General features: G+C 38.4%; 1 protein-coding gene across 1 annotated transcript in view; it reads right to left on the bottom strand.

Annotated features, from left to right (window-relative positions):
• LOC109923503 (metabotropic glutamate receptor 4-like) overlaps positions 1 to 22,693 on the bottom strand; it is a 995,260-nt gene that overhangs the window by 543,266 nt on the left and 429,301 nt on the right. Inside the window, exons 4-6 of the mRNA XM_048611839.1 lie at positions 21,099 to 21,234; positions 19,772 to 19,926; positions 4,721 to 4,861 (exon numbers count right to left, since the gene is read on the bottom strand). Of these exons, the coding sequence (XP_048467796.1) occupies positions 4,721 to 4,861; positions 19,772 to 19,926; positions 21,099 to 21,234 (432 nt within the window). The remainder of the gene's footprint in view (positions 1 to 4,720; positions 4,862 to 19,771; positions 19,927 to 21,098; positions 21,235 to 22,693) is intronic.

The following is a 22,693-nucleotide window of genomic DNA, read 5'->3' on the forward strand; positions in this document are numbered from 1 at the left end:
AGTTCTGAAGGACTTGCAAGCATCTTCAGTGAGAAATACCATGTGGATGATCTACCACAGCCTTATTCTGAAACCCCAGCATTATGTATGCCAGTATTCAGAAAATGTACTTCACTACACGTGATATCAATGAATGGATTATGCAAATGGATGGGGGTGCTGATCAAGGCACTTGGTACAGCAGGGCCGCGGACCTGACAATATCCTGTCGTACTGTAGCTGTAGTACTGAAGGCTGGTGTTCCAGAACTGCCACGCTCCTGATTTAGCAATTCCAATAAAGCTCCAACACTAGCATCTGCCAATGTGAAAAACTGTTCATATATATGCTGTCCACATGAAGCAGGACACATCTAATTACTGTGCCATCAGTCCACTTTCAATCACCAATAATTAACAGAAGGTGCAATGGACAGCACTATTAACCAGCACTTACTGAGAACAACATGCTCACCAAAGTCAAATTTGGGTTTTGCCAAGGCCATTCAGCAGTGGACCTCACTTTGGCCTTGCTCCAAAAGAGTGACTGCCCTTGACATCAAGGCAACAATTGACCAAATGTGGTATGAAAGAGCATGAGCAATTTGGAAGTGGATGGGGTGCTAATCAAGAAGGCTGTTTTGCCTTGCAATAAATAGCTCAGATTTCTTAGTGCTACCATTCCCACTGTCATCAGTTTGTCAGAGGCTCTGTGGAAAGCTTATTCTTTTATGTACAATTGCTGAACCTGAACCAGGATACTATGGATGTTGATCTTGAACTGTTATAATGTAATTGGCCATTTATTAAGCTGCCTGTGATCAGTTGGATGATAAAATATTCACAACGCTATTGCATGTACTATTGTACTACATCTTGTATTTTCCATTGCAAAGTGCAACTAATCCTTATTCCATCAAGGCTGCAAAGGCAAAATGCCCAAGATGAATTAGTTTAATTTCTGATGAATAAAAGGTGCCTTAGCTTAAAAAAAAATTGTTTTGGCACAGAAAAATAGCTTTAAATGACTATTCTGTCTTTTTTAAAATGTACTTTCAGCACTGCATTCATCAGTATTTGTATTTCCATATTCAGCGTTGCATCCGAAATTTGATTCATGAATTAAGTATCACAAAACAGGACTCGGAAAAATAATGAGGGAAAAACAATTTCAGAAAGTATCTGGATTATTCACAATACACAGAGCACATAAATCACAGTGCATGAGGGAAGTCATGGCAGCAAAGAGCCAACAAAAAAAAATTCATATATGCTAAATGTATAAATGCCAATTAGGATAAGATCCTCAATACTGGAAAGATCTAGGAAGGCATCAGCAAGATGCTCAGCTGCAGTAAAAATATCAAATACAGTACTGAATTGAAGAGATAATGAATTGAATGCAAATCAGATGAAGCTGTATTGTTGCTTTGCAAGGTGTTTCACAGACCCCATCTGGAATGCTGTATGCAATTCTATTACCTAATCACCAAGATATTATTGCTATTCAGAGGATGCAGAGGCAAGAAATGATAATTGCAGGTCTCAGGAAAGTATTCAGAATTTGAAGAAAGGATGGAGGTGAGCTACAGAAAGGTATGAAGATGAATGAATTTGACAGTGTTGATCCGGGAAAATCATCAATATGTTAAGCACAGGGGAATATAAAATGTAAAAATTAGCAATGTAAGACAAATTATATTTCACCAAAATAGTAAAGAGGACAATTTGCATTCCGATATTGGGCACAAAAAGGGCTACGATTCGACAAATATTAGTAGAGTTCAACTTCCATCATTGTTCATGCTCCCAAGCAATATGTCAACATTTCATTGGGCCATAACAGGGATAGACCAGGTGTCTGAATTCTGGAGCTTATACATTTGGTTTCAAATTGGGTCTAGGCTGGCAAAATAGCATGACAGTGAGATGAATTGTAGGATCGAGCAAAAATCCCCATCATCTAAATTATTGGACAAGACTCTGAACTTTTCAAAACATTTAAAAGTAAAGGGGACAGCTGGACTGAGCTCTGGGGAAAATACACAAACATAGAGATAGTTCTCCAGATCCATTTGTTCAACCTGGAATGCCAATTTGTGCCTCCTCTCTTAAAGAACTATCAACAAATCTGACAGACTCTAGCCTGAGACCATTTTTATATCTCGAGCTAAACAGTGCAGTCAGAGATACCAGACATTGAACTTCAATTGAAATTCTTTAACAAATACTCTAACGATCAAAAAGCCAATTAACTTCAGAAGAGAACATTGAAAGTTTCAAGAAAACTACAGATTTGAGGGGAGATAACAGGTCATAGAGTCAATATAACTGCTAGCTCTGAGAAAGCCTTTCCAACAAGCTTCTGTACAAGCAGCTTCTACAGCAGCTTTGGAACCAAGAACAAATTAGGCTGAACCGAGAACCACAGAGGCTGAACCGAGAACCAAGAACAGGGAAGCCAAACCAAGGGCCTCACCAGAGCAAAGAAAACTGAGAGGGCGAAGCCAATCAGAACTTCCCAAACAAGAACTACCAGATGCAGGCCTGCTCCAAACCAACAGAACCGACGGCAAGAACATCAGCAACTGGGCGTACTTCAAAACCGTGTTTTCCTCAATGGTGAGCTGAAACTCCGGTGACCTCAATGTTCCAACCTAGCTAGCAGGGAAGGAAAGGCGGGTGGTGACAGTCCCAAGGGTAGGAAGCCTGATTAAAGATCCTGTTATTAAAATTGTTGGTTTTAGGTTCTATTAGTGTTTAATCTAGCTAAAAGTGTATTTAATAGTATTACTGTCCTCTGTATGATGGTTGTGTCAATTTTCCAGTTTATTGCATTTACCCATATTTCTTGTATTATACTTACCTTTTGTATTTAAATAAATGCAGAGATTCTTTCGCCCTGAAACACCTGTCTACTGCCTTCTTCATTTCACATTCCCTAAATAAGTCCAGTGTCTACAGCCAGGGATCTGGTGGTGATTTGAACCACTTATAAAAATCAGAAATTAACTGACTGTTTAAACCAGAACCCCACACATTAGACACATCACTCAATGTCCTCCCACCTCCCACCCTGTTCCCACAGGGCTGGTCAAGTTCAGCCCTGTTTGTTTTAATCTTTTCTGAAGCAAGAACTATAAAGGCTTAGGTTAAGTTCTTGGGCGGTCCCACAGACTAGTACTAATTTTCTCATTCTCTTAATTGGGTGAGCTGGCTTTGAGCATTATGTTAGCACAACAACTGATGAAAAAAGGGCTTCAAGGATATGATACAAAGGAACAAATTGATGGGACTGATCTTTTTTCGATCCTTAAGCATTCTCATCATCTAAAAGTATGTACTTTATCATAACCTCGCTGTACAGTATCTCTTCAAAGGCAATGTCTGTTGTAGGTATGAGAGAAAAACTATTAAAAACTTTATTATTGTACTGTTCTGAAACATCAGCTTCACTACTTCATTGGGCACATAACTGTGGACATGACTTGGGTATATCAGCACTGAATCTTATACACAGCTTGCAGAACCATAAGTGTGTATGTCAGTTTTCCACCCAAAGAATCTATTTAATATCAATGCTCACACTGACTGCTTTTCTTATTCCAATGATTAATTCTGTTATTTCAACAATGACATTGATCAATTTTTCCGCAGCATTAGAATGTGAGAAATTCGTTCCCCAATTCCAAAAAATGTTCAACCAGTCAGTAACATTTATTAAGGACAAATAGTTTGTTGCATTGATACGTAAACAGTGTACAAGAATTTATCAAAATTAGTCCATAGTTTTATGCCTGGAAAAGACCTGGAAATAGATTTCCTCATTTTGTGTTTACGTCAGACAAGAAATTCTATTTTAGCCAACTATCTTGGCATTCCCTGAAAATCCAAACCTTATTGATAAATCATTGATTTTGAATTTAGGCTGTGCAATGATTCATGTACAAAGCATTAACTTCTCTTTACAAATGCTCGTCAACCTGGTTTATTTCAGTTTCTGTATATTTATTAGATTCGATCATTTCTTTTATTGCATGAACACCTCGTATAATTGCATGTTTTTTTTTGTCTTTTGCCTTAACCCATTTATTTCATTCAAGGCTAAAAATGTAATAAACCTCTGATGCGTGTATATTGATTTATTTTACATAAATGGCTGAGAGCAATTTCTTCTTAAAAGTGGATTGACTAGATTAAAACTTCAACATTCAAATTTATGTGTATCCTTTATGTGTGAAATGATTCTCAGCTCAATATCATTAACCTAGCAAAGTATCCTAAGGCATTTTATAGTTGGTGGTCATCAATGCAGTAATTATACAGAAATTTGATACATTCATAGTAAAGATTGATCTGAATCTTAATTTGTTTAATAAATTGATCTTTTTTAAAAAAATGTCATTTGCACAGCATTTAGGTCACAGATCATTTCAGTTATGGGCTAACACTATTATAGAGAGAAATATTGATTTATAGTAAAGTTGAGACAAAGTCTTAAACACAGAGAAGCAGCAATTGCCATTCTGGGTAAGTCATTGTAAATCATTCTCAGATAAATCATACATTTTCTTTGCAATAGTTCTCTTGCAAAATTAAATGCTGAATAATTTTACCACAAACTGTTCTTTTTATTTAATTGCAACAAGCTGTTTACAGAAGTGTGACTTTGGGTAATATTTGAAACTAAGAAGTATGGAAGACTAGCACTTTATAAATAAAGGTTAAAGGTCACACAATACCTGTACATTTTTTAACATGACTTCCTCGTTTAAATCCGTGTCGGCTCAGCTTGCACTTGAAATTTGCTTCCCAAAACTCTGCAAACCAAATGTTTCTTCTGTTATTCTCCAGGGTCCGACTCTTGAAATACCTATCAAATCCTATGACAAAAGAAACATTTGTTAATCACTCACATTACTGTAAAAATGCTGAATGATTTTTGACTATTGATTATTCAAACTTTCAAGTCAGCATCAAATAACTGAATCATGGCTCCTCTGTTAATGGAACAGTCGGTGTCCATAAGCCACAACATTTGGACAACATCCAGGTTCGGGCTGACATGCAACAGGCAACGTTTACACAAAACAAGTGCTACACAATGACCATGTCCGACAAATGAGAAACTAAGCTTCAACCTTTGACACTCCTTGGCATTACAGATGGCAGCATAGTGGCACAGTGGTAAGCACTGTTGGGTCACTGTGTGGAGTTTGCACATTCTCCCTGTATCTACGAGAGTTCCTGCTGGATGCTCTGGTTTCCTCCCACTGTCCAAAGATGTGCAGGTTAGATGGATTGGCCATGCTAAATTGCCCTGTATGTTCTCGTTTGTGCAGGCTAGGTGGATTAACCATGGTGAATGCGGGGTTACAGTGATAGGGGTGGGTCTGGATGGGATGCTCTTCAGAGGGTCAGTGCAGACTTGGTGGGCCAAATGGGCTCTTTTAACACTGTAAAGAATCTATGATTATCATTGTTGAATCCCACACTATCAACACCCTGGAGGTTACCATTGACCAGAAGCTAAACTGGATCAGCTATATAAATACTGTGACTACAAGAGCAGATCAAAAGCTAGGAATGCTGTGGCAAGAATTCAATCTTCTGACTCCCCAAAGCCAATCCACCACCTACAAGGCACACACCAGCAGTGCAATGGAATGCTCTCAATTTTCCTGGATGCATTCAGGAAATTCATCCTGAAAATGCTCAGCTATCCTAACAAAGCAAATTGTGGATGTGATGCTAATAAAACAATCTCTAAAATTTATTCCCACCATGACTAATGCAAAGTGAAAGCAGTACGTACAAGATGCATTGCAGAAATACCCAATGAGTCCTTTGGCAGCACCTTCTAAACCAGATTCACAACAACATTACCAGCTGCAAGTTCTACTCTAAGCCACACACCACCTGGTCTTGCCACTATTTCACTGTTCCTTCACTAATGATGGATCAAAAACCAGGAACTCTTTTAATCTCAGCACTTTGAGTTTACCAATCCCCATTGACTGTGATGTTTAGAGAAGGCAGCTCCTTACTACCTTCTCAATAGCAGCAAAATGGTAACTACGGATGGGAAATAAATGTTGAAACAATAAAATACAGGTAGCTGTCTGAATTTGCATATATTCACTAAATTCTGGATTCTTTAACTGTTGAAGTAATAAATAGTTTCCCTCATCAACTTTCAATCAAAATAAGAATTAGGATGGCATTAATTCAGTAGTGACATTTGCATCCTTAAGCAGTGACCAACTTCCAGTCTTCTATACCTTTGACCATGTCCTATAAGTAATTCATTTCCTGGAGTTTATCAGATTATTTGATTACAAGTGGATTTAAAGTTGAATTCATTTTGGCCAACCACAAATGATGCTGAATCTTGTGTTTTTTTGAACAAGTTACAATCATTTTGGGTTTGGTGGACTGATTCTTACAGCAAGAACAAAGACTGGGCTTTGTGCTGTAAGAAGGTAATGACCTCTCAGATTAAGTGCAAAGTTTGACCTCAACTACTTCACACTTATCTGTGCCACTGCACCCACCTCCCACCAATGTTTATGTTTGGATACGCCCACTGATACATAAAACACTTGACCTTACTCATTCTCATTATTCTCCCCTTCCTCCCACACTACTAAACTTTATGCTCTTCCTCACTCCTGTGGAGTAAGTCAACACCAAGCTCCTGTGTATACCAGCTGTAACATCTGTAGCACCCACTGTGTCTTAATCATTTACCCCCTTTATATCATTATAGGAGAAGACCATACCATAACAGGATGGAGTGATGCCAGATAGTCGGTAGAGCACTAGACATCTGAATCATAACATTCTGAAAATACTCCTGTAGAATTCGACCTGATATCTGATTTTTGAAAGCCAATGAATTTTGAATGAGTTAAAATTGCAGTCAGATTATGAATTTAAGAGGTTAACCAACTAAAAACACAGTCATGTTCAATCAATTTTAAATAATCCTTCATTTTCCTAAATTTTGTGTTACGAGCCATACTGTGCTGAGACTGATATTACTAAAAGTCTGAAATTATGAAAGGCTCTGAAGTATTATTTTATTCAAAACAATAACTCAGTTTCTTTCACCAGATGCTGCCAAATCTGCTGAGTATCTTCAGCATTTTCTGTTTGTTTCAGATTTCCAGAATCCACAGTACTTTCTATTTACTAAAGCTTAAATCAGTATATTAATGCACTTGGTTACACTTTTCAAAACCTTCATGTACATTTACTGCTTTCATATTGCTCATCTGTGGTGGATTTGCAGAATAAGTTGGTGTAATGTGGTGAGCAGATTGCCCATCTGCCTTGTATCCTGTATTATTTTGGGATTTGGGGTAGAGTTGAAAAGATAAAACCTCTGCTCCTGAGGGGTTAACTAAAACACCTACTATGCCCCTTAATAACTGTTCACAGATCCCAGGAAAGGACCTCTTGAGAATTCTACTCTAGGCAATGTATTCAAACAAACCATGCTAATCTATCCAACCCTACCAAGGTATATTGAGACTATTTTCACCAGTACCTTTCGGTGTCAAAATGCCCTTCACAGATATAAAACTTACATCTTTCACTTGGCAGTCTCTACCAGAACATCTGCTGTTGTATCTGTGAAACTTTTATGGTATCTCACTCAGTCCTTGAACCATTAATATGTGTCAGCCTTTCAGTCAAAATGGTTGTGTGAAGTCCATTTATATTGCTCCATGAAGAAGGTCTTTTCTGACACAGTGATAGTGCCCCTATCTCTCACCAAGATTCCCAAGTATGTTCCAGAGGTACGTCATAACATATATGAACAAGTTGATTAAAAATATCTATACAGCTTCATGAAATTTGCTTCCAGTCAGCTGTCTCTGCTCCAGGCTATTCAGCAATTGGCACCAATGTTGCATGCTAACACCAGATGACCAAACAGACATATTTCAGTGGCCCAGTAGCCATTTAGCTTCTGTTTGTCAAACTTCAGCAAAATAACCCTCTGTACGTTCGATTCTCCTTAAAATATAATGACTATGTTCTATGTTGATTTAATGGTATCATGTTCAAGTCTTGTGCATAGGAAGCACAGGAAGGAATTGACTTTCCAACTCTGAATTTAGCAGAGAGCTCAGTTGTACCCACTATAATACTACTGCAAAATACAAAGAACAAAGTGATATGATAGTAGACAAAGGAATAGTAGTATTGAAATTGTTTCCCAGGTTTGGATGTACAAACTTTATGAAACCCAGAATATTTGCTGATATTGGCATGAGTGACAATTCACACTATAAACATCAGTCTAAAAGGTTAGCACAATTGTCAGGAAATATTGAGCTGGATAACTTTTGAAGTTATGAACATGTCTTGTTCAGTCCTCAACAATCTGATGACACACTCTTGCACACAAGAAGGCCAATTACTGATCTTGCAATTATACTTACAGTAACGTTTGATACTCAAAGACGAAGATTACCTGCATTGTGTAGCCCAGGCAGGGGAGGGGGCTGTACAAGCAAATGGGAGAAGATTAACATGCAAGCTTTACTTCACAGTATTGCCGTGCATGTATTAGGGTTTTTATCAAGTATCAAAACAAAATGTATATTATGATCAGATAGAGCATAGAAAACAAACTGCTGGCATAGGCAAGCCAGTGTGCATTAGTGTAACTCCCCAAACTGGATAAATGAGGAGGGTTGGTATAAGGAAGGGCACGTGGCTGTAAAAATACCCATCAAATCCAACAAAAATAATTGTTATGTTGGTGATTGACCAGCATTTTGCAGATCCTACATTACAAAGGAAATGCTAAAAGAGGAACCGCCACACGGAACATAGGATTTTCTGTATTTTGACGGCTTTTGCTATAGTATGGAAGTCAAGACAACACCTTTCACTCTGTGCAAAGATTTCTGCATGAACTTTTCTCTAGCCTTGTTACCAATGTTTTAGGTAAATATTTTGCATTCAGGTAGCATGTCTTCATAATTTATAGGACATTCAATTTTATACCATGCACACAGTTATCAGGTAATCATTGATTCAATTTGACAGGCACTTCTGCAGCAGGAAGAAAGATTTACCCTTTAAGCCACTGGCTTATACTATTAGGGCAGTCAACTGACCGGAATAGTGTGGCCTTGTAGTTTATTAAACTGCTAAGATTGTTGTCTTTTACAGAATTCAATAATGCTACATTTCGCTGGAGCATAGGCTCCTGTGCTTCCAGCAGCAAGTGAACAGTAAAATGTGAGTAAAATAAAACAAAGAACTTCAGATGCTGAAGATCTGAAAATAAAACAGAAATTTCTGGAGAAACTCATTAGGCCTGGCTGTATCTGTGAAGAAAAAGCATAGTTAACATGCCAAGCCCAGTGACCTGTCCTGAAGAAGGCTTACTGGACTCAAAACATTAAGCCTGCTTTCTCTCCAGTATAACGTGACTATACTTTTAAGTAGTGGTCAAAGCCCGTAGCAATGACTTGTTTAATCCTAGTCGTGGTTAGCTGCTTGGAGAACATATTAGGTCAAATGCCAGCCGCAACAATGTTGTGCAGCCCACTAGGCATGGGAAAACAAAATAAGTGGAAATCAGTCCTATAACGAGGGAAGGGGTAAAATATTTCAACTCCTTTTAGACCAAGGTAGCATTTTTCACTTAAGTCAGATGTCTGGCATTCCAGCTCAAGAGCCCATCTTGATCACTTATGATGCTCTTTAAAACAAACAACCCACTTAAAAATCACTGCCTTATTCCAACCAACCTGTCACTTCCTGATTTTAATGACTGAAATCCACCAACTCAGCATTAATTCGAATCCAATTGCCAACTTGTATACACATTCTGCAATTTTACTGAAGTTATAAATCATTGTGCCCTGTTGACCAATGGGCCTGAGTTAAACTGAACTTACTCAAATATCTTTTTATTCAGGAGTTTTATATTTGGCAACAGAGATGATTGCCAACATGAGATTTGACAGGATTCAGATTCAAGGTTAGATTTGAAACCATTACAATATGTCAAAAATGTTTACGGGACAATGATAATTAGTATTAAAATAAACAATATATGAGAAATGTTGCTTTCTTGCTGTAATTAAAAGCTTTTGAACAATTGTTCCATTTCTCTTCCATATTAGGATCTTCTTTTCTTCACTCACAATGGGGACTGATCAATCCAATTTCAAAACTCCATCTTTTGTGGCACAATACACAAACCAAGATTATATATCTTTTAGCTCATCTCACAACCCCACTCAAAACTCACTCATGCATTCACTCAGTACTCACGTTGACACACACACCACCCTCTCAATTGCGTAGTTGGCATTTGCTCACATCCATTTACTGTAGGCTCAATCACATTCACTTTGTCCTCACACTAATATACTCCTTTATCCATCACACACTCGCAACACAAACGTTCATTCAGGACTAAAACTCAATCAGCAATTGCCTGCGCTCATGCATTCAATGTTTATTTGGCTCTCAGTCATTCACTGAGAGCACCTTTACACTCACTGAGCATCACAGTCACTCAGTTAGTGCTCATAACTGTGTATCTGATGCTTGCATGAATATGCTCGTCTCTCGTTCAAATCCACTTAACGCTTTATCACTCATCCTCAGTACTCTTTCACAGTCGCTCACTCACCTATTCACTCAAAGCTCATAGTTACTTACTTATGAATAATCACACTTGATGCACATACTGTCAAACTCACTCGGTGCACACGGTCAGATACTCGGTGCTCACACTTGACATTTGGTGGTGCTCGGCATTTTGCTGCCCCATGTAGTCAGTGTTCACACTGTTACATTCACCAGCAGCTTGCACTCACTCCACACTCACCCACACCCTTACTCACCACCTGCTCTGACTCACTCAGTTCTCACTCGCTCATCACTCAATTACTCTTGCAGAACCCTCTCTGTCTCTCTTTCCTCTCCTTTCTTATGCTTGCCTGGATAGGGAATGTCTCCTCACACTCCAAAACATCAAATGGAATGGTTATAAAGGGTAGCATAACCATTTTAGGGTCCACAGGCTTCATTATCTTTGTCACAGTGCACAAATGTAAATTTATTCCTCATAAGTCATTTGGCAACATGCTAGTTCATTTAGATTTTCTTTCAACTTATATTTGCCCCTCCTTTCCAATCATGTACCTGACTTCAGTTGAGATTGAGAATTCCATAGAAAATATTTTACGCTGTGCTATATCTAGAAATGAAACAAATTAGCTGGAGGGAAGAAAGACCCAGTAAATTCACCAAAAAATTTGGACATGAGTCCATTCCTAGTTGTTTATTTCAACAATCTGCTACAGATGGAAAAGAAAAGAAAGACTTCAGAACAGCTCAGCGCAGACGACAATCATTCTGTGAATGAAATGGAAAGCGAGTCGATTTTATCACACATTAACCTAGCATTGTTAACAATTCAATTCCGTGGAAGAATAAAAGTCACTTTGAACTTTAAATTGGAATGCGAGCGCAATATGACTCAAGGCTTATTACACAGTTTGGTGTCAGCAGCAGAAAACTAGCAGACTATCTCCGCAAACAATATGGCAGGCTTCAAGAGAAATTATTCAGTATCTTCATGTAGCATTCAGCACTGTGACTGAGGTTAATAGGACAGGAGGGTGGACTGATTGTGCTGTGATAGGCATGTTACAACTGCAGTTAGCAATGGAGAGAAAAAAGCATAGACTGTACTAGCATGTCCATCCTTGAATGGAAAGAACAACAACCTTTAAAACATCCTTCTCTGATTGGGGCAGGGGTAATCATAGGTCCGTATTGCCGCTCTGTGTGAGATATTAATTTGTCAATTCATTCAGGGAATGGAGACTTTGCAGGCTTGGTCAGCATTTGTTGTCTTATCACTAATTGTTCTTGTGAAGGCAGTGGTGAACTGATTTTTGAAGTTATGCAGTCCATTAGCTAGACCTTCAATGTTGTTAAGGAGAGAGTTGACCCAATGTCACTGAAGGAATAGTGACATAGTTCCAAGCCAGAATGGTGAGTGGTTTGGTGGAGTACTTGTAGGTCTTGATCTCCCTATGAATCAGCTTCTCTTGTCTTTCTGGGTGGTGGCAGTTGTGGGATCAGAAGGTGTCGTCTAAAGTGAAGTGAAGTTATGCAGTGTGTTTTACATATTGTACATACTGCTGTGACTGTGAATTAGTGGTGGAAAGAGTGTTTGTGTTTGTAGTGCTAATCAAGTGGGATGCTTTGTTCTTAATGGTGTCAAGCTTCTTCAGTGTTGTTGTTCCATCACAAACCTGATTTGTGCTTGTGCTTTGTAGGTGGTGGACAGACTTTGAAGATTCGAATGGTAACTCACTGCAGGATTCCTAGTCTTTGTCCTGCTCTTATAGCCACTGTATTTACATGGCTAATCTACGTCAGTTTCTGGTCAATGGTAATCTCCCAGGTTGTTAATAGTGAGGGCTCCAGTGACAGAAGCACCATTGAATGCCAAGAGACATTAATTTGATGTTCTCTTGTTGGAGATAATCATTGTGTGGCACTTGTGTGTCATAAATATTGCTTGCCATTTGCCAGCTAAACCTAGATATAGAGACTGCTTCAGTATCTGAGAAATTGTGAATAGTATTCAACATGATGCAAGCAAAGAACGTCATCACTTCTGACCATACAACTTTGGTCTTGATCTGGCTAGTTTTCAAGTCTTCTGAACCTTCTAATCCAAGTTATGAAGAAGTTCCTGCAGCATTGCACAATCATACAAATATATACAAACTTGAAGGAAGAGAATAAAAACTGCAAAGCTACTTTGCACTACACTGCAATTTACTGCAACAAGTTTGTGGAGGATAAGGAGAAAAGATTATTCAGAATGGCATTTTCAAATGGCTACTAGCTAATCTTCAATCTCTAATATGGATCAGGGACAGCAAATGCTGTCAACATGAACAAAAATATACTTCAGGTCACAAATCAATGCAAGAGATTTGTCAGAACTGGATAGATTCCATTTCGAACTATTGTAATGGTTCCCAATTTATTGCATACCACTTAGCTCAGTGAATAAAACAAAACTCTACATCTTCTGAATAGGCTTGAAACAAACTACAAATAAAAGCTGAATTCTCCAGAAAGCAAAAATCTAGTCAACAAAGTGGGCAACTAGACAATTGAAATATATATCCAAATGTAGTTTTTCAATGAACTTATGCAAAAAAAACAAAATATCTAATGACTAATAGATCATAAAGCACAATTTCACTCTTATCTACTCAAGGATACATCCAGGCATACAACTCCAATGCCAAACTTTGAAGAAAGCGTGCACATCATAGAAATAATTTCTTGTTTCATAGCTGGCTGAATATTATATTTTAAAAAATTTCCACATTAAAAACCTCCAAGAACTGAAAGCTCAACTTGGAGCAGAGGGAGAATCCTCACAATTCCTTGGATCAGGCAGTGGGAATGGGGACAGAATCCAAAGGAAAGGTAGAATTCCATCCAATAATTTAATTGCAGCCATTTTACAGTCAAGTTACACCCTAGATAGACTTCCTACCTGTTCCATAATTGAAAGGTGTGTCTTAAGAAGTTTTCAGATTGCTCCCTAACGATCACTACTTTACATCCTTGTACCTCAGTGGAATTCTCATTAGATGAGAGTTGTGTATGGAATCCTTCAGGCCTTCCAACAGACTCAGAAGCACGAGTCTGAAAGCCATTTTATCTTTCCCTGGAAATGGCCCCTTTAGAACAGCAGCATTTTTGATCTACGCTCATCAACACAGGACAGACGTCAAACTCTCTGCTGGAGCAGATCGGGTGATACTATTGGGAAAAAAAAATCTTTACTGGCACTGGTAGGATGGCCTAACTATACAATTGACCCCCTTCTGCCAATGCAGCATGCCAATCAGAATGTTATTAACTACAGTTTTATTGCCCATATCCAACCGTGTATCACAAATGGTCATTTTATCATGCTAGTTCCTGAATCACATATGATTTCACACACTGCAGTTGAGTTGGCCTTAATGATGAAGTCTGAGTGATACTGTTCTCCCAGTCCATCTCAAAATGATATGGTCAATATAGTATATTAGCATATTTCCAGACACGAGTCATTTAGATTATTACATTGGGAGAGAGTTCATGATGTCAGCAGTAGTTTGTCATTATAGGAGTTCTGAAACACTGGTAGTGTCAATGTCTCTGAGCCAGAAGCTTGAGTAGAATTTATGTAACACTCCAGCACTTGATGACCACACAAACTCTGTTTGTAATATCGTCAAAATAGTTGAATTTCAAAGTATAAATCCTATTGATATACCCAGAGTAAGGTTGAGAAGGAGAGTTTCCTAGTCATCCATGTTTGATGCAGAGTGACATCCCACAAGCTATAGCCTCTGGAGACCTGTTCTGGAAAAATCTAGCTGGGGCAAGGCACAAAGACTGGTCCCAACTTTATTTCAATCAGAGTGGGAATTGAATACATGAAGTTGGTGCTCTTCTGAGCCACATGCTCACTATCCAACTCCCTAACCTTTAGCTTAGCAGCAAAAATAAAAAGCCAATATGAGTCTGTTAAAGGGGAGTCAAGTTCGACTAATATAAAATTTGTAGATGACACAAAACCAGGAAGTGTCATAAAGTACAAAAGATACAATACAAAAACACAATGAATTTCTACTATACATTTTGAAGTATGATGTAAGAGAGATGTGAAGTGATAAGAGGATGAATCAGAGGACTGCTGCAATATTTTTCTCACTTACTGTACGTTGGCAAATTAACCATTTGGAAAAGGGTTTTTCAGCCAGATTCCTAGCGTATTCTCTCTTACCATTTATTTAAACATCTTAAAGAACCAAGTATAACTCTGTAATCTGCAAACAGAACAAACACCTCACAGCTTCCTGCACTATCAGTGCAGATATTGCAAGCACTACTTGTGCAAATATATCCAGTTTTGGGTTTCCAGAGCCAAACAACCAGGTGAATGCTCAAGGGTGCTAACAATCCCTTTGTGAAGACCCTAACCATTGGTTCTCACACCTGGGAGACCCTAACTGAGAACAGAGGGAAATGACAATATCATGTAAGGGTTGGTCTACACCACAAATGATCAACGGCTTGGTGATAGGTGCTAACACCAATGACAACGTTCCAAAATAACATTTGACAATCAGTTCGTATTTTTGCAGAACCAAATTTTCACACATTGGTCTCTCCAGTCATCAGCAAAAAAAAAGCCTCACCAATGGATTGGATTTGTTGCATGGTCATTATTCTTATGTAAATAGAAGAATGATGCTAGTGATGGTAAGCATATTAATAGAATTCAAGAGGACATAGACAGACTGGGGAAATGAGGTAAGACGTGGCTCTTGAAATTAATCAATAAAGCTGTGATGTGATATATTTTGGTAGGAAGAATAAAGAGACATGATAGAAGGTGAAAGTACAATTTTGAGGAAGAAACACAAAAACAAAAAGACCTGGAGGAGTTTGAACATCAGGCTTTGAATGTGGCAAGTAGGGTTAATGAAGCAATTAATGGTGGGATCCTGGGATTTACAAACAAAGGTGCAGAGTATCTTCCTAGCAAATTACTCATACCAACCCAGTATATCTTTAAAATCTCTATGAGGTCTCACATTAGCTTTCACTGCTCTAGGAACTTTTTTCATTAATACCATACCACAACCCTGCCACAGAATGATTGCTAGTTCCCTCTTCAAATTAGAGATCTCAATATCCCAAAACTAAATATATCAGCACAAATAGTGCTTACAATATTTGGACTCATAATGCAGGAGGCTTTGAGGTGTGGGTTCAGTTTGCAGATTAGAGAGCAATACTCGGTTCTTTTGAGATAATTAAAGAAATGGTAAAGAGCATCAGCTAAGATATTGGCAACAAAAAGCCCTTTCCCAAACAGTTAATTTCGCAGTATACTGTGAGTGAGTGAGCGGGTGAGGGAGAGAGTGAGTGAGAGAGAGTGAGTGTGTGTAAGGGATTGAATAAAAAATATTACAAATGGTTTCCCTCCTGTTCATCCTTCTACTTCACATCTCTCTTGCATCATACTTCAAAATGTGTTGTTGGAATTCTCCATGTTCTTGTATAGATTAATATCTGGGGGAATGCATAGTCGCATGAGTAAACTGTATTACTATTCCTAAAGGTCTCAAATCAGCTATTGGTATGCGCCAGATATAATAATAAAAGCAAAATCTATGTATTAATCCAAGGATTATCAGCAGTCCTCTTATTTCAATTCTACATGGGTAACTTGCCTAGGTCAAATTAGTCCTGTTCAACAATATTCAATTTTTTTCTTCAAATGGAACATGCTGAAAAATACAAATCAAAATTCATCACAAATTTCCACAGACCACTATTTTACAAAAGAGAATGCAAGTGCTAAGATTCAAGGCTAAACAGCGTATATATTTGTTCATACCAAGTTTAAAACTAGGCAATTGATTTTTGCTAGATTTTTACTGAATTACATAAAATTTTCCAGCACAGGAGTTGTCCATTCAGTCAAAAGGGTCAAAGCTGTATTTATCGTTCTAATAAGACACTTGTCACCTTATCTTATCTCAAGCTATCAAAAATTCCTTTTCTCCTTGGTGTTTTGATGTATTTGCATAACTTCCCCTTAAATGTCCCTATGCTACTTGTCAATGTCAATCTACATGGTAGTCAGTCCCACATTCTTACAATCAGTGAACAGTAAAGACAGCAGTCATTATTCTTGAGTGACTCACAAATCAAAGCTTTGACAGTATTTTTCTACAAGGATATTCAATATCCTTTCGAGGCCACAAACTTTTTTGAATTCATTCATGGGATGTGGAAATTACTGGCTGAGCCAGTATTTGTTGTCGATCAACAATTACCCTTGAGAGGTGGTGGTGAGCTGCCTCCTTGAACCATTCAATCCATTTCATGTAGGTACATCCACAATGCTGTTAGAGAGGGAGTTCCAGGATTCTGACTGAGCAACACTGAAGGAACAGCAATATATTTCCAAGGCAGGATGATGAGTGAGTTGTAGGGGAACTTGCAGATGTAGTGGTCATGCATTTCCTGCCTTTGTTATTCTATATTCAAGTGTTTGGAATTTGAAAGGTGCTATCAAAGGAGTTGTGGTGAATTTTTTGCAAGTTCATTTTGTAAATGGTGCACACTGTTATTACTGAGCATCGGTGGTGGAGGGAATGGATGTTTGTGGGTGCAGAGGCAATCAAGCAGGCTGCTTTGATGTGCATGACATCAACCTTCTCAAGTGTTGTTGGAGTTGTACTCATCTAGGTAGGTGGGGAATATTACATCATATTCCTGACTTGTGCCTGATAGATGATCGACAGACTTTGGAAAGTCAAGAGGTGAGTTGCTCCCAGCAGGATTCCTGGTTTCTAACCTGCTAATATGGCTAGTCCAATTTAGCTTCTGGTCAATGATAACCCCAGGAAGTTAATACTATGTGTCATTGAGTGTCTGAGGTTAATGATTAGGCTCTCTGGTGTTGTAGGTGGCCATGGTGTGGTGTGAATGTTACTTGCCATTTGTCAGCCTAAGCCTGGATTTTATCTAGGTCTTGTTAAATTTGACATGAACTGCTTTGGTGTCTGTGCAGTCATGAATGGTGCTGAAAGTTGTGCAATCATCATAGGATATCCCCACTTCTGACTTATGATGGGGAGGAAGGTCATTGATGAAGCTACTAAAGATAGTCTGATAATTAAGAAATACATTTCCTAGATCTTTCAGGATTTAAGTATGGTTCAGTCCGAGAACTTCTCAAATTCCTATGTGCTTATCAATTTGTGGTTTTGGTTTATCTGTACACCTTATGTTAATTATCTTTCATTATCTGCAGGTGGACAGCATTAATTGGGTTTTCAGCTAGACACATATAAAGAGACACTGAAACTGGGGTGTGGTCGATTTAGGAAATCTATGCTGGCAATGTTTCATTCTGTTAAGTAATATAAATCTTCATAGAGATTGGCTTCAGTCCTGTGCTTCAACTGATTTCTGGAGTGTAACACATTATTTTACTATTGTTTTCAACAGATAAAAAAATATGTTGTTCACAATGACATTTTTAAATATTAGCCTCTAAATTCAATAATAATATAATCAGAGCAGCAATGCTTATTTTATGATTCGTCATGTGGATTCCACCATTGGCCCCACCAAAGTTTACCAGGTCAGTTTGAAGAATCAAAAAAGCCTGAGCCTCTGATTGTTTAAGGTGTGTGTTTGGTACTTTTTATGTTAAACAGAAGGAAACAGGGGCTGATATTTAACAGAATGAGGGAGGAAGGATTTGGACTATGCAAGAGGACTGTTTTAAAAGTAAAATAAATTTAGTGCCTAAATGTCAGAGTACAGGTCCCAAACTTCAGGCAGTTACCAGCAAAGTATACCTGGTTCACACTATTAGATCCCAACTGAAGATCAAAGGACAAGAACTCCTGACTAAGAAAATTGCTACCCACTGACCTCTCAACATCTGCTGATAATTTGTCCTGCCTTTAAAATTTTGATTTTTTTTTTCCCAGCTAAGATTGCACCAGACATATAAAGCTTGAGGAAAACGAAACACAAAAGGTAGGAGATCATATGTGTAAGAAGAACTTGTTTATCATTAAACACATCATTATGTATTATCCTGATTACTGTGATTTCTGTCAGCAAATTAAATGCAGAGGCTGAAAGGGATTGGAGATCTGAGTGCCAACATATGGGATTTCATCATACAGTGTAATCTTGCAAGAAAAAATCAACAAAAGTGTCTCAAATAATATGCATCAAAACAATTAGATATAAATGCAAACTTTTGATTTTTCTGTCTCACAATGTCTTAAATCACTTTTTCTGAGGTTAGTTTCCCTTTTGTTAAAAGAACTTGGAATCTTTTCATCCAAGTTAGATTCTATTTCTGTCTGAAAAACCACAAATATATTTCCAGCAGGGATTCACTCAGCCATGACTAGGGCAAACAGGCCCGGTCTGCTTGTTTCCTTTCCTTTGGGCAGGGACACTGAGACTAATTGAAGCAGCCTTAACCTCTGCCAAAAAATATCCAGCTAATTTATCATAAATAACGGATCAAAGCTGGTGATTTTGCAGCACGGTGGCTCGGTGGTTAGCACTGCTGCCTCACAGCGCCAGGGACCCGGGTTCAATTCCAGCCTCGAGTGACTGTCTGTGTGGAGTTTGCACATTCTCCCTGTGTCTGCATGGGTTTCCTCCGGATGTTCCGGTTTCCTCCCACAGTCCAAAGATGTGCAGGTTAGGTGGATTAGCCATGCTAAATTACCCATAGTGTCTAGGGTAGGAAAAGCAGGGATAGGGTAGGAAAAGCAGGAATAGGGTAGGGGGCGGGTCTGGGCGGGATGCTCTTTAGAGGGTTGGTGTGGATTCGCTGGGCTGAATGGCCTGCTTCTACACAGTAGGGAGTCTATGAATTCCTGGTCTGGAAAAATAATTTTACTTGCACATCGTACATTTCCTATTCAATTTTATTATGTTCAACGCATGAAGCGCTGAAATAAATACTGAAAGTCAAAACTAATCAAAAACTTTAATCAAGGGATAGTTTATAAATTGCAATTGCAGCCTGCAGAAGGTCAGTTGTAAAGCAAATCGCAGTTTTAAAAGAAGTCAAGAAAATTACTTATTAATTTGCAGTTGTTTCTGTGAATAAGACCAGAGCAAAAGAAATTGAATGCCTGGAATTCAAGGCTAGACTCTCTCACCTTGGACTGAAACTCTCCTTGGAAGGATAGTGACAGCTCCTACAGCTACATCCTCCTGCTGTAGTACTGGCGCCACTTTGGATCCCCAGCTGTCAGATCCAACCCACAAGAAGTGGCCGGTCTGATTGGCCCTTTTTGTTGCTTCCAACACATGCCTATACAGAAAGAAAAAAAACATGAAAGTAATTACCTTAGTACTTATTTGCTGGGAGCAAAAACTATGGCTTCCGATGTGACACAAAATTGATTACTGCACTTTGAAAACTAACTTGGTCACTGTATCTATTGAAGAACCGCAATCTATTACTTGACAAGTAAGTTGCGAATGTTCCTTCAGGTAAGAAGCAACTTCTTGACTTATGATTACCTCTTTTTTTTAATGAATCAACTTTTTAAATGATTGAAGGGGACATTTATCAGTCTTTCGTAATAGCATCCTTCAAGAGCAACTTGCAGTGTAAAAATCAATTTGCTTCTTGGGAAAGCCGGGATTTATTCTATTTTATTTGCATATCTTGTAATGTGCTGTCTGTACTAAAAAATGGATATGTGAATAAGTTGATTCACAATAATTGTTTTAAATAAGCAAAATTTTCTGTGGTGAATTAGTTAATGCAAAGTTAAAAATGTTGTGTCAGAAAGCAGTTTAGAATGAGCAGCCCATGCAACCACCCTTGGGTCTCACTGGGAAATATGTTAGAAATCCATTCTAGCTTTTATCCCTTTTCTGTGTAATATTAAACTCTCTTCCATCAGCTCGAATTGTATACATTACTCATTTAAAGTTGTGTCCCTGGTCAGCTATCATAGTTTGATTTTAAGTTATGTTCTGGATCGAACTTGCCTATGTCCTTGAGAAATTCAACTCCTTTTAAGACTGATAAGCAAAAACTTCTCTAGCTTTTTCTTAAACCTCAGCCATTTAGCTTTGGGGAGTTAATTTTTATTCACATACAAGATTTGAAAGGATCTTGTATTTCAGTAGTTGTACACAGTACTCAAGGTATGATCAGGCCAGATTTTCGGTATGATTTAGTTTGATTTCCTATACCACTACTTTTCAAAATCTTCAAATGTGATCTTTTGCTATTTTAGTACTAATCCTGGAGTATGGATAATATCTGTCTTGTCATAATCAACACCTTCCTGTTATTTCGACTCAATAGTTTCTGCCAAGCCTCTGTCATATTGTATTTAGCTCATTCTTTCTGGACTGCCTTCTATGATTCAGCAGTCTGCCTTTGTTTGCTATTATCTGCAAATTAAACCATCTTACTCTGGGTTTTACGAATGCAGTGTTTCTTTCATCTGTATTACCAAGACTCACCTAATGTCATCTTCATTCGCAAATATAATGACTCCACGTGCGTTGGGGGTTTCCAATAGACGCTTAATAATTTTGTCAAACTCTGCTCGTTTGGGATCTCGTGGAATCTTCAATGACTGGGCCACACAGACTCCCCCTGCAGTGAACAAGTACAACATATAGACATCTCAAAAAGAGAGAGTTGCTGACTGCATTCTGCACAGTGTTATACGTAATCATAGCTTTTCATACCCAACCAGTTCAAAAGTAGGCCATCCACTGATTAATTGCACTGATTACTAGGTTCATCAATTAATAATCAGGAAATATAAAATGGGTACTAATGTTGTCAGAAGTTACTCGACTTTAGGGTCAATGAATGAGTTTGTTGTAAAGATACTCCAGAATATCAGACAATTCATTCTTAAATAAGATAATGACATAGATGCAATGGAGTAGGGGCAGTCTTGTTTAGTCTAAGAGATCATCCTCTACAGTGCAGGACCAAACTCCGACCTCATGGTAGACAGAATCCATGAGGAGAGAGCAACTTAAAGTTATATACATGGAGGTAGATCCATTCTTGGTTACAGCTCAAAATAGGAAACACTTCACCTTCAAAAGATAGTAGGAACTGCCGATGCTGGAGAATCTGAGATAACAAGGTGTAGAGCTGGATGAACACAGCAGGCCAGGCAGCATCAGAGGAGCAGGAAAGCTGATGTTTCGGGTCTGGACCCTTCCTCTGAAGAAGGGTCCAGAGCTGAAACGTCAGCTTTCCTGCTCCTCTAATGCTGCCTGTCCCGCTGTGCTCATCCAGCTCTACACCTTGTTGTCTCACCATCAAAAGATATGCTTGTTTCAATGTGTGACATTCTCTGGTGATCAAAGGAGATTCAATATCAAAAAAAACAAATTACAAAAGAAATTAACTGTTGAAAATCTAAAGTTCCATCCATGAAAAGACAGTACCTGACATCCTCTCACTACCTATAATATCAGAATTATTCACTATCCAAAAACAGAATTGTTCCCACTTCTACACTGTTAAAACCAGGTGATGAGGGATTGTGGCTCACCTCATTTTTAAAACCCCTCATAATCAGGTGTCTCTTAAAGAAAATCTTTTATTTTCTGCACTGCTAAGGTCTGTGAGCAAGTATCTTGGAGAAGGCTGATTCTCTGTCTGGTTATTTAAAGCTGGCACTAACAACCATTATTGCTACAAATGCTAGTCTTGCATCTGGAGTTTTTTTGGGGAGTGCTAAAAGCTATTTCCTTTTCATATCTGGTTTCTGACAGTGGAAGTGCTTAGCTGCTTTTCCATCCATCTCATATCCAATCCTCTCCCGCTAACAGCTGGGCAATTCTGTGTCGATTCCAGGTATGAAAGGATTTTCTCATGAGGAGAGTTTGAGTATGTTGTCCTTGTACTCACGGCAATTTTTTTGATGCCTCACTGAGTTCCAGTGCCTCTTGAGCAAAATGGTAATTCTGAGGAAGGGAGTTTTGTATATTTCACACAGGATGCCTGTGTTTATTAGGTGATTGCAGCAGCCATTTTATATCAGTAGTGTGTTTTTTTTAAAACTACCTTTTAGTCCATGAAAGTCTTG

This window comes from Rhincodon typus, chromosome 25, assembly GCF_021869965.1.
Source record: "Rhincodon typus isolate 14 chromosome 25, sRhiTyp1.1, whole genome shotgun sequence".
In the NCBI taxonomy this organism is placed as follows: Eukaryota; Metazoa; Chordata; class Chondrichthyes; order Orectolobiformes; family Rhincodontidae; genus Rhincodon; species Rhincodon typus.